This window comes from Ranitomeya variabilis, chromosome 6, assembly GCF_051348905.1.
Source record: "Ranitomeya variabilis isolate aRanVar5 chromosome 6, aRanVar5.hap1, whole genome shotgun sequence".
Lineage (NCBI taxonomy): Eukaryota > Metazoa > Chordata > Amphibia > Anura > Dendrobatidae > Ranitomeya > Ranitomeya variabilis.
In genome coordinates this window covers 131090300-131104353 of record NC_135237.1, presented here as the reverse complement: position 1 = coordinate 131104353, position 14054 = coordinate 131090300, and the positions used below count along the sequence as shown (strand labels likewise).

At 40.5% G+C, this 14054-nt stretch overlaps 1 protein-coding gene across 1 annotated transcript in view; it reads left to right on the top strand.

The window, feature by feature from the left end:
* ZNRF2 (zinc and ring finger 2) overlaps positions 1-14054 on the top strand; it is a 137888-nt gene that overhangs the window by 100106 nt on the left and 23728 nt on the right. The window contains exon 2 of the mRNA XM_077269004.1: positions 10962-11057. Coding sequence (XP_077125119.1) covers positions 10962-11057 — 96 coding nt within the window. The remainder of the gene's footprint in view (positions 1-10961; positions 11058-14054) is intronic.

Here is a 14054-nt window from a genome sequence, read left to right as displayed (position 1 = left end):
ATATTTTACTGTGTAAACCTTCTACCAGATCATTAATGAATATGTTGAAGAGAACAGGTCCCAATACCGACCCCTGCGGTACCCCACTGGTCACAGCGACCCAGTTGGAGACTATACCATTTATAACCACCCTCTGCTTTCTATCACTAAGCCAGTTACTAACCCATTTACACACATTTTCCCCCAGACCAAGCATTCTCATTTTGTGTACCAACCTCTTGTGCGGCACGGTATCAAACGCTTTGGAAAAATCGAGATATACCACGTCCAATGACTCACCGTGGTCTAGCCTATAGCTTACCTCTTCATAAAAACTGATTAGATTGGTTTGACATGAGCGATTTCTCATAAACCCATGCTGATATGGAGTTAAACAGTTATTCTCATTGAGATAATCCAGAATAACATCCTTCAGAAACCCTTCAAATATTTTACCAACAGTAGAGGTTAGACTTACTGTCCTATAATTTCCAGGTTCACTTTTAGAGCCCTTTTTGAATATTGGCACCACATTTGCTATGCGCCAGTCCTGCGGAACAGACCCCGTCGCTATAGAGTCCCTAAAAATAAGAAATAATGGTTTATCTATTACATTACTTAGTTCTCTTAGTACTCGTGGGTGTATGCCATCCGGACCCGGAGATTTATCTATTTTAATCTTATTTAGCCGGTTTCGCACCTCTTCTTGGGTTAGATTGGTGACCCTTAATATAGGGTTTTCATTGTTTCTTGGGATTTCACCTAGCATTTCATTTTCCACCGTGAATACCGTGGAGAAGAAGGTGTTTAATATGTTAGCCTTTTCCTCATCATCTACAACCATTCTTTCCTCACTATTTTTTTAAGGGGCCTACATTTTCAGTTTTTATTCTTTTACTATTGATATAGTTGAAGAACAGTTTGGGATTAGTTTTACTCTCCTTAGCAATGTGCTTCTCTGTTTCCTTTTTGGCAGCTTTAATTAGTTTTTTAGATAAAGTATTTTTCTCCCTATAGTTTTTTAGAGCTTCAATGGTGCCATCCTGCTTTAGTAGTGCAAATGCTTTCTTTTTACTGTTAATTGCCTGTCTTACTTCTTTGTTTAGCCACATTGGGTTTTTCCTATTTCTAGTCCTTTTATTCCCACAAGGTATAAACCGCTTACAGTGCCTATTTAGGATGTTCTTAAACATTTTCCATTTATTATCTGTATTCTTATTTCTGAGGATATTGTCCCAGTCTACCAGATTAAGGGCATCTCTAAGCTGGTCAAACTTTGCCTTCCTAAAGTTCAGTGTTTTTGTGACTCCCTGACAAATCCCCCTAGTGAAAGACAGGTGAAACTGTACAATATTGTGGTCGCTATTTCCTAGATGCCCGACCACCTGCAGATTTGTTATTCTGTCAGGTCTATTAGATAGTATTAGGTCTAAAAGTGCTGCTCCTCTGGTTGGATTCTGCACCAATTGTGAAAGATAATTTTTTATCTTGGTATATATTGGTATACAGTCTGTAGCAGATAATAGCCAGTATTTACCGCCCCATATTTGAATATATTATTATTTATTATTATAGCGCCATTTATTCCATGGCGCTTTACATATATCAATATTGCACATAGAATCCCCTTTAAAACTTAGCTTTTAATATTATCAGAATAAAACCCTGACCCAAAACAAACCTTGGTTAGATAACCAATAATAAAATACCACCAATAGGTAACCTGTTGAGGTGCTACAATACAGCCTACTACTCACCACTGCCATGCTATTCATCTTCATGGCATGCGGCAACATCGGCCACCACACTATCTCCTCCTGATGAACCGTGTAAACGGGGAAACGCGTCGGGGTGATGTCGGCACACGCTAAGTGATCTCCTGTCATTTTATATCACCATACTTTGGTCTGCTATTCTGGTCCCCATTGGATCTGTTATCTAATTGATATAGTATATCCATGATAAACAGGGGACGGATATGGTTATTTTTTGACCCAAGTTTTTGTTGTGACATGGTTCGCTATTGAGCGATGTGCTGCAGTCTAATTATTAATAATATCCTAAGTGGGGGTGTTTGTTAATTATTGTTCGGGTTTTTTTGTTCCACTTTTTTTCACCACTGCTCTCTACTATTTTGTTTTCCCACCTATATTGATAGGGATTCTATAGGGAAGTTAGGGATAGCCTACGTTGAGTGGGGGCGCCAAATAATCGATTCTTAGGGTGCCAACCTCCACAGCAAGGCAGTGGTGAGTAGTAGGCTGTATTGTAGCACCTCAACAGGTTACCTATTGGTGGTATTTTATTATTGGTTATCTAACCAAGGTTTGTTTTGGGTCAGGGTTTTATTCTGATAATATTAAAAGCTAAGTTTTAAAGGGGATTCTATGTGCAATATTGGTTTTCAATAATCCCCATTACAATTGTTATCGCTTTACATATATCATAACTTTTTCAGTGTAGCCTGGTATACTCGCCATACAGCCTCATCTGCAGTATCACACACATACAGGAGGCTTTTTGGTACTACTTAGTTATGAATTATGGTAGTAAGTAATTTATATATGATAGTATAGAATGAGCTCATGCACCAAAGGAGGATGCTTCTTATCATGGGACTGGTCTAATGATATTTGTTTATTTCCTCCTAATTATACATAACTGTGGGCCTGTATATTAACCTCATGCAATAATACTAGTCACTTCACATTATAAAGAGCTTATAATAATGTTATAATGCTTATAAAGACAGAACTGCTTCAATACTGCGCTGACTTTTTCTTTTAAGCCTTCCAATGTATTTAAATTCTCCTTGAGATCTTCAATGTATCTTTTCTTGTTAGCGGAGATAGATTCCTTACAACACGCAGTTTGATTTATTGGAACGCTACCTGTGAGCAACTGACCCAAACGTAGGACATGATTGAATAGCTCTGTGGTTCTAATCGTTTTGACCTTGTGTTTCTGTCATACTAAAGTCATCTCCGATCTTTTTACTTTAGTTTCATTGGTTTTAGGATGACTTAGAATAGTGAAAGTTCTGCAATGGTGGATAAACTAGTTTGTGGGTTCTTGTAAGTATCCTACCTCTGACACTTAAGCAGCCATTTCAGCACAAAATGACTGTTCAAACAAAGCACAACACCTTGTAAAGTACATAGCCCAAATAAAAATTGTACTTTGTGTCCAAATCCAATTCTACATTTGCCAAAAATCTTTATTCAAATAAGCAAATGAAGTGTTTTGTTTTACTTGGCCATGCCATGGTGCGCTGCAGTGCATCTTCCCATCTACTTGTTTTATATCGATCTCCGCCCTTATCAGCTGCTGTGATGCCAGAGCTGTCAATCATAAGAGAGGGGGTGGGGGGGCACAGATGGAAAGCATGTGGCTGTAACTGCATTGAACTGCTCTCACGCCAAGGGTACACTGTGAAGATTTCTGGTAAAGCAGACACAGAATTGAACACTAAGGTACGATTGTATTAGGGCTATGTCCTGTACAAGGCGCGATGCTTGGTTTGAACAGTCACACAGACACAGTAGGGTTGAACTGTAACAGAGATGTAGCCGAAAGAGTTCTAGGAGCAATCCATAGCAGCTGTACGGCATAGGTGTGAGTCCATTGCAGTCAGGTCTGATCTCGGGTCAAGGCCACTTCCAAAAATTGATTTTTGCACTGCTCTAACTAAATGCTGTGCTGCCCAGCGCCCATCACACGGGCTCACTGGCATCTGACCTCACACTCCGCATCTCCATGTGTCATCTGGCACTTAGATAACTTGCATTCCCGCCAGTATATACATTACCATATCTACCTCTGTCATTAAACATGTAGTCGTGCAGTGCCTGAAGTAAGACATTAAGCCGCACTTACCATAGAATGGTATAACAAAGCACACCGGCCATTAGTGACTTCACCCATGGTCACAGGTCAACCATACATTAGTAGAAAGGGTTCAGCGCTCAGTAGTTATCATTGGCGCTCCCCCTTACAGCCATAGTATTCTTATTTCCCAACATCACAGAAAAACTAACTAGGCCTTTATCATAGAGAAGTCAGAAGTTGTGAACAATGATGTTCTAGGCACAGAGACCCCAACTTGTAATAATGACGAGGGGGCTGTTTGTTGTACTTTGCTTAGGCTACTTTCACACTTGCGTTTTTATCTGCATGCGTTTTTAAAAAAACGCATGTGTGAAAAAACGCATGTAAACGCGGTAAAACGCATGCGTTTTTTAGACGCATGCGTTTTTATAGAAAAACACAAGAAAACAAGAAAAAAACAAAAAACCCTAACCCTAACCCTACCCCTACCCCTAACCCTAACCCTAATCTGTGGCCACGCATTTAAGTGCCACGTATTTACGTGCCACGATATTTCAGTGCCATGTATAACCACGTAGTTATAGTAATTTTAATACGTGGCAATGAAATACGTGGCACTTAAATACGTGGCACGTGGCATAAGTGGCACTGAAATACGTGGCACGTGGCACTGAAATACGTGGCACGTGGCACTTAAATACGTGGCACGTGGCATAAGTGGCACTGAAATACGTGGCACGTGGCACTTAAATACGTGGCACGTGGCACTTAAATACGTGGCACGTGGCATAAGTGGCACTGAAATACGTGGCACGTGGCACTTAAATACGTGGCACGTGGCACTTAAATACGTGGCACGTGGCACTTAAATACGTGGCACGTGGCATAAGTGGCACTTAAATACGTGGCACGTGGCATAAGTGGCACTGAAATACGTGGCACGTGGCACTTAAATACGTGGCACGTGGCATAAGTGGCACTTAAATACGTGGCACGTGGCATAAGTGGCACTTAAATACGTGGCACGTGGCATAAGTGGCACTGAAATACGTGGCACGTGGCACTTAAATACGTGGCACGTGGCATAAGTGGCACTTAAATACGTGGCACGTGGCATAAGTGGCACTGAAATACGTGATACGTGGCACTTAAATACATGGCAATATGACTGTCAGAAAATGTTTATTAAATGGCTAGGGGTGAGGTTAGGGGTAGAGTTAGGGTTAGGGTTTGGATCCCGTTATCACCTTGATGGTGGTGGGTGGCTTTTTAGTGTGTTTTCTGTGTTTTTTCTATAAAAACGCATGCGTTTTTAGCGCAAACAAACGCATGTGCTTAAAAACGCATGCGTTTACATAGACAGCAATGCATTTTTTTGCCGCGAAAAAACGCATGCGTTTTTTCGCGGCAAAAAAACGCGCAAGAAAATACTACAGGTAGCATTTTTGAAAATGAACGCATGCAGACAAAAAACGCATGCGTTTGAAAACGCGAACAAACGCATGTGCAAAAAAACGCAAGCGTTTTCAATGTTAAATATAGGGAAAAAAACGCATGCGTTTTTTGTGCAAAAAACGCTGCAGACAAAAACGCAAGTGTGAAACCACCCTTAGTCTGTCATTTTTTTCCCTAATCCCTCCTAAATATGTACAGTATATTATATAGTGCAAGTGTACTAAAAATCGCTGTACCCTCAGGTTACTGGCTCTCCAGGCTCATACGACCCGCTCTTCAGCTTTGGTTCACGCTGTACGGGACGGTGCATCTTTTTCAGTGTAAGCCTATGGGACCCAGAACCTGGCTGCATAGACTTACATTGAGAAAGCGGCTTCCGCTCCACACATTCTCCGCTGTGCAGCTGGTGTATCTTCAGGTCACACGGGGAAAGAGGCCGATTGGGAAGTATTGTAATGCACTCATACACATAGATGATTAGAGCGGATCTTCTTTACCATTGTCTGTTACCGAGAAGACGGTCCTGACTATTCGTGATCACAGCATGGCTTCTGATATGGGACATGTTAAAATGAGCAACTTGTGTATTACTTTTATTGTTTGCTTCATCACTGGATCCTCCTAACCCAGATACTGAAATGTTCAGGAATGTCTTTGACCGCATATAAATTTACTAACCATGAATTTAGCGACTCGTACAGAGGGCGACATAAGTCAATGTAGTAAATAGTCTCGCTCGGTCTAGTAATTGTTGCAGATAGATGTCACGTAGACACAATACCGGTGTAATGACTGTTTTTCTTGGCTGCTTCTTCAGGCTGCATTGTCCCCCAAGGGCAATCACAGATGTGGACATTGTTCCTTCTGTGAATTCCATGTCACCAGTGGGGTCCTACATATAGGGGCAATTGAGCACCCGGTGATGGATTTCATTACCTGTAAAACGAACCATGTTGTATATGTCCTTTTCTGTCCATGTAGATTTTATTACGTGGGGGAAACCGTACGTCCCATGTATGTGCGTTTCTGGGAGCATTACAGGTCAGTCAGAACGGGCAAAGGAGTGCCAAGATTGATTATGCACGTAAGAGAGGTACATGGGGGAAATCCGGGAGCTCTCTCCTTTGCAGGCATTGAAAGGGTCCGCTTACCAGCGCGGGGCGGAGATTGGAATAAGCTCCTCCTCAGACGCGAGTCAAAGTGGATAATGCGCACTAACGCAATGGGACCGACGGGGTTCAACGATAAGTTGGACATGTCGGTTTTCCTGTAATTACCAAAAGGGGTTTAGTAGCGGCATCGTCGGACATTGGTAACGAAGGAGCGTTTTTTATTTATTTATTTTTTTATACTAATGACTCATTCGCAGGATTGAAGGTCGCTAATGGGGTAGATAGAAAATGAATAATTGTTGTTCTCGTTATTTGTGCTGGTTATACTAGTTAATGTATAAGATTTATGGGTGCTCTACACAGTTTTAATCGTGTTTTAGTGTTTTGTTGTGATTTGTATCTCATGGCCAGGTGGGAGGAACCGGGTATGGGAGGAGTATGCCGTGGCCGGAGCATATGATCTTCCCTCCCGGCGTCCTTCCACATACAGACCCGTAAGAGCGCGAAACGGCCGTCGTCTTCACACTGCTCACAGGAGCTCCTTGTTTACTCTCCCGGCCATGATATTTTAATGAACATTTAATAAAGCAAAGTCGAGCTTCAGATTGGTGAGTGCCCTCCTTCCTTTCTTATGCAATGCACTGATTTTCATGTGATTTCTGGAGGAGCACCCGGTAGCATGTGGTGGAATTTGGACTGCTTTTCTGCATGAAAGCACTTGATGTGCACAGAGGCTGAAGGTGTCCAAGTGGAAGGTAGTGCCATCCCTCTTTTTTCTTTTTCTTTCGTCAAATAAGTCAGTGTAGTAAATAGACTCGCTCGGTCTAGTAATTGTTGCAGATAGATGTCACGTAGACACAATACCGGTGTAATGACTGTTTTTCTTGGCTGCTTCTTTAGGCTGCATTGTCCTACACTATTGTGCCTCTTGTTCTTCCAACTTACAACATTAAAATTAACCCTTTACTGAGCTGATGTTTTTGTTATAAAAACGACTATGAACAAATAACCAATACTAATATTGGTGGCTAAGAATAGTGTATTCCCAGATGGCCCTCTCCAGTTGCCTATAACCATGGCGCATGCTCATTACTAGTTTCACCATATTCTGCCATAGCATTTCCCTATTGTCTTGCTTGTTCTCATGCCTCCAGGATGGGTGTTAACATTGTTTTCCAGGTTCTGAATATTGATGGCCAATACATCATAGTCCTATTCACAGCAGCAAAGCTGTATATATTACTATAGATGGCGTGTAAGAGGCTGCAATGATCACAGAATTTTGGAACCTCTTCAATCGGATAATCGGCGGGTCTGAGGCTCCCTTCACCCAATCACATATCAGTGACCTCCATATTCTGAACCTGGAAAAGCCCCTTTATACAGAGTGTAGTATGACTTTGTATAATCTGTTTTTACCTTGTATAAGGCACCACACCGAATTAGGAAAGTTTTTCATGTCCACTACAGAGAAAGTCTGAAGTCTTAGTATTCATTACGTAGTCGCAGATAAACTGCAGAGTCATTATTCCGGATATTAAATCTTGCCCTATCACAGAGCACAGGAACAACAGTTTATATCTTTCTTTCATTAATTTCTTCTACTATCATCGCTCCATCTCTCCTGTCTGTTGTCTCACCAGCCTCCTTTACTCTTGAGTTTGGCATAAAACATGGGATAACTTCAGTAAAAACTGATAGACGATTAGTGTAAAAGAGAACAATGAAGTGAATGCCCAATAATGTAAGGTCCAAATGTGGTTTACTTCCAGTGACTGATGGCAGTAATGGAGATCACAAGGGGAAACAAATCTCCCACAACTGCATCTGCAGACCTCCGGATCTGTGCACTTTTGCTATCTGTAAAATGGGCCTCCTCTCCTGTTGCCGATTTACCTCACCATACCTTCCCCAACGTCTCTATAAGCATTAGACTTAAGTTGATGGAAAAATGAAGATTTTTAACTATAACCAAAGTTTGTTGTGTTGGACTACTCAGTGGCTGATCTTTTTAGCCGGCTGATGATCCATTTGTCATCAGATTGAAAGACACTGCCATTTTTCAGTTTTTCAATTTATAGGATCATGAAAGATCTTTCCATTAAAAAGCGTTTCCAGATATATTTTCCATCCTTATGTTGTCACTGATGATGTGCAGTCAAATTAAACAATGGTGCTGATCAATGTGAACTAAAATGTGTAGACTGCAATGGTAAAGCCGTCGTTCCCAAGACCATCGTTGGGTCAACAATCAACTTCTCTCTGGTCACTGGAATGGGGATGGCTACTTTAAGATATGTTAGGCACATGATTTTGGCAGGTTCCGCTCCTATTAGTTTTACCTTCCTCACAGACTCAATGGAGCTCTTGGGGTATGTGACCATGTTAAGTATTCATTGCAGATATGTCTGCATCAAAATCGAAACACTGCATAAAATTCATGTTTTTGCTGCATTTATTTTGCTTTTTTATGCATTTTTCCCCCCATTCTAATGAATGGGTGAAAAATGCTACAAAAACGCTGAAAGAACTGACATGCTCCAGATATAAAACTCCTTCAAATCTGCAAGAAAACAATAAGCAGCATGTGACCAGACCTGTCCATCTGCACCTGCAATTAGAACATCCGGTTTCCAATATGAAGTGTTTCTCAGCTGGCGGAGGCAGATGGACAGGTCTGGTCACATGCGTCTTCATCAGCGGAGTGCTGCAGAGTCTGTGATAAGACCGCCTTAACTGCAGGCGCACAACCTGTAATTCTTATATATTTGGAAGTGCCACAAAATCGTGTCCTCAACACATTTACTAGAGTTGAGTCGAATCCTTTGAGGGTACACAGAGGAGGTCAAAAACAGTGTTTCAACTAGAAACCACTAAGTTTTCATTTTTGGGGGGAATTTTGGGTACAGTTTCTTTTCTTTTTCTTGAGATTTTTTCTTCGTGTTCTTTGCAGCCTTTTGATTGGACAGTACTTAGTTTGGAGCGGTTTCCTGCAGAATCCACTTATTTATTTTTTTAAAGGTTTTGTTTTCAATTTTAACACAACATCAGGATCCACTTCTAAGAAGATTTTGGAGTGGAAACTGAGCAGTAACTGCACGTTTGGATGGTTTATGCCCAATTTTTTTTTCAAAAACAGTGTGCACATACACTTTTTTTTTTGTAGGATTTTGGAGAGGATTGGGTCCTAAAACTCTGTACATATAGCCTTAGGCTAGGTTCACATTGCATTAGGGCAATCCGTTTAGCGCTAGCGGATTGCGCTAACGCAATGTTTTTTTAGGGGCCGCGTTAGGGGTCGCATTAACGTCCCCGCTCTCGCAGATCCCCGATCTGCGAGAGTGGGGAACGGACCTCGGGCGCGCCGCGGACGCTGCATGCAGCGTCCGAGGCGCGCTACAAAAGAACGGCACATCGCTAGCGCGAGCCGAAAAAAGGCACGCGCTTGCGATGCGCTAGAGGGAAACTTCACATTGCTGTCAATGGGCACGCTAACGGACCCGTTGCACGGCGTTAATTGCGACATTTTCGCCGTGCAACGCTGTCCGTTAGCGTGCACACATTAACGCAATGTGAACCTAGCCTAAAGGGTATGTGCACATGTTAAATATTTTAAGTAGATTTTTTTTCACTAAAAACTTTTTTTTTGCAGGAAAAACAGTGTATACGACTTGCGTGTTTGATGAGGTTTACATGTGGTTTTTTTTAAACATTATTTTGGATAAAAACTCCTGCATATTAGGACAAACTCTTTGGTTAAAATACGCAAGGGAAAAAAAAATGAATTTTCATGAATTTGAATTTTCATGAATTCTATCCGTTTGCTCAGACTGAGAAATTAAATTTTTCATCATTTGGAAGCAAATGGGAAGCTTGTCCTTTGGATCAATGCACTTATTTCTGTTAATGTTGGTATTTTGGCAGGGGGGAGACACAGAGGCGTTTCATGACAAAGATAAAATCGGCCTTTGTCCCCTTTTTCCTTACAGCAGGGGCACCTCAGTGGCTTCCTATGGAATGGGCAGCACGGTGGCTCAGTGGTTAGCACTGCAGCCTTGCAGTACTGGGGTCCTGGGTTCAAATCCCAACGACAACAACAAGTTTGTACGTTCTCCCAGTGTTTGTGTGGGTTCTCCAGTTTCCTCCCACACTGCTAGGGAATCTAGATTATGAGCCCCAATGGGGAGATTGTCGATAATGTCTGGAAAGTGCTGTGGAATTAATGGTGCCATATAAGTGAATAAAAATGTACTTCCAAGTCCGAAATGATGGATTTTCTTCATCATAACTGGCATTCATAAATATATCTGCTTCATTTAAGATCATAATTAGATTTTAAACTTTTAAACTTGTATTTAGTGTTACAATTCGATGATATGACAAAGGTGTCCGTGGTAAATGTAATTTCCCTTTGACTATATAATTAGCAGCAGATATACACCTTGGTTTTCTGTCGACATCACTGTATAGCCTATGACACTCTACAATATATTGTAGCATCTATTATATCTTATCAGTTTGTGTATGTATTATATTTCTCTATTATATGTACACTTATTTAATTGATTTCTTTTTTTTTTTTTGCAGGTTTCAAGTGCCCAGTATGCTCAAAATTCATTCCTACAGATGAAATGGATTTGCACCTTGTTATGTGCTTAACGAAACCGAGAATAACATATAATGGTAAGTGCAACACAATAGTAATATACACGAATTCAGAAGAATCTGTCACCAGAGAGCAGGTGTTACCCTTCAGTGTCGCCCCCTCCGAATTCCCATTTGGAGCCCTGCTAAAATATGCATCATAAATGTTAGTTTAGCATTATTGATTGTCGGGACGAATCCACCACATCTTGGGCTGTAGGTGGGGGAGGGTGTAGTAAACCTCTGGCTTCTGTATATCTTGGTCATATGTTAAAAGCAATATTCTATTCCTATCACTGACATTGATCCCCAGGACATGCCATGAATGTCTGCTAACATGTGGATCTTACCTCGGAATCCACATCTAGGATAGAGGTCCCCAACCCTCTTCATGCCTAACCTGCAGGTAGCTAATAACCAAATAATTCTCCCTCATAGTCTTAACAATCTGGATAATATCTATAGATGGTGTATAAATAAGTTATTGTACACTTGGGTTCAATTGAAAGATTGACATCTGGATCTATGTCCATTATGATGTGCTGATGATGAGCTTCATAACCTGTAGATAGCAACCCTAACAAGTCTAATGTATAAAAAAAATGTGCAGTCTTCATTGAAATTCTTAGTGGAGTCTCTGAGACTATACAATCTATGAAATGTTTAATGGAGTGGAATAACCCACTAGTGTTATAGATGTGCTGCAGTCAAGAGCATGTAATCCTCATGGGTAAATGATCCAGAGCTTTACTACTCTCCCAGCTATAGATATGTGCGGCATCATACCAGGATGGCATGTCATTGATCTGGATAATTATACCATTACTCCCAATCCTTCAGTCTATACAGTGGCATGTAAAAATTTGGGCACCCCTGGTCAAAATTACTGTTATTGTAGACAGTCAAGCAAATTGAAATGATCTCTAAAAGGCATTAAGTTAAAGATGACACATTTCATTTGTATTTGAAGCAAAAATAATATATATTTTCTTTTACATTTTAAAAATTACAAAAAGAAAAATAAGCCGATGCAAAGGTTTTGGCACCCTTTGAGATTTGTGTTCTCAGATAACTGTGACCAAGGTTTCAGACCTTAATTAAACTGTTATGGTAATGGCTTGTTCACTATCATTGTTAGGAAACACCAGATGATGCAAATTTCCCAGCTTTATAATAACCCAGCCTCCTCTAACCTTATGCCAAAAAACAGCAGCCGTGGGTTTTTCGAAGCAGCTGCCTAGCACTCTGAAAATGAAAATGATGGAGGCCCACAAAGCAGGAGAAGTCTATAAGAAGATAGCAAAGCGTTTTCAAGTTGCCCTTTCCTCGGTTTGGAAAGTAATTAAATGGCAATTAACGGGAACAGTGGAGGTCAAAATAAGGTCTGGAAGACCAAGGAAAATTTCAGTGAGAGCTGCTTATAGGATTGATTTCGAAGCAGAACCCCTGATTGACTGCAAACGACCTTAAGAAAGATTTAGCAGACTCTGGAGTTGTGGTACATTGTTCTACTGTTCAGAGACACCTGCACAAATATGGCCTTCATGGAAAAGTCATCATAAGAAAACCTCTGCTGCGTCCTCTCCATAAAATTCAGCATCAGAAGTATGCAAAAGAACATCTAAAGAAGCCTGATGCATTTTGGAAACAAGTCCTGTGGACAGATGAGGTTAAAATAGAACTCTTTGGCTTTGGGGTTGTTTTGCAGCCAAAGGCACAGGGAACATTTCACGTGTAGAGAGAAGAATGCATCAAGAATTTGTTGAAATTTTATTGAATCCAAACATAACACCATCTGTAAAAAAGTTGAAATTGAAAAGAGGATGGCTTCTACAAATGGATAATAATCTTAAACACATGTCAACATCCACAATAACTACTTCAAAAAGCGCAAGCTGAAGGTTTTACAATGGCCCTCACAGTCCTCTGAACATCTTTGAAAATCTGTGGCTAGACCTCAAAATAGCAGTGCATCTAAGACGACCCAGGAATATCACAGAACTGGAAAAATTTTCTCAGGAAGAGTGGATGAAAATCTCTGAAACAAGAATTGAAAGACTCTTGGTTGACTACAAAAAACGTTTACAAGCTGTGATACTTCCAAAAGGCGGTTCTACTAGGTACTAACCATGCAGGGTGCCAAAACTTTTGCACTGGCCAATTTTCCTTTTTGTAGTGTTTAACATGGTTTAAGGTGAAAATATATATAATTAATTCTGACCTGACAACAAATAAGATTGTACATTATGGATGGATATGGAGATGTTGTGCCTTCTGTGACTTAAAGATTTCTGCTTCATTTCACCAGTGTCCTAATAAGAAAGTGAAAAAAATAACATTTGTTTTTGGTGAATAAAACTAATTTTATGAAAACATGTACTGTAGACAAAGCATACACATAACCCGCCCAGAAAACTGCTGCAAAAAACACACAGCAAAAATGCCAAAAAAAACAGGCATTTTAAAGGCAGCGTTTTTACTACCAAAAGAGCTGGTTTTGGCTGCAGAAAAAAGTACGGCAAAAAAACTGTATGTGAACATAGCCTTACCCTGTTTTAGTAGTGTAGGGACATATGTAAAGACAGTCTATTTTAAGGATTGTTTTTACATATCTATTTGTTTTAATAGCGATTATTTGTGATTGTCACCTTTCTTTGTTATATTTCATATTAAGAATTCCAATGATTGCAAAGTAGAAACCTACAATAAAAAGGCGCTATTTTCTGTGAACTTACCAGTGTCTAGTTCCCTTTTAATATTGTATGTGTCGGCTCTGTGAAGAGAAAAGCCGCTTTCTATAATTCGCTAAATTGTGATACCCTTCTTTGGTGCTACCCATAGTTTTACATAAATGTGGCTGACACAATGATATTTTTTGATTGACTGGTAAGCCTCCCACAAACCCTACACAGAATATTTAAGTCCCGTACCCAGTGCATTATCACCAATCCTGGGAAAATGAACAGCGTATGTAAGTGTGGGGGGGGGGGGGGGGGGGGGTCATCAATTATATAAAACTATAAAGGTTGGGAAACT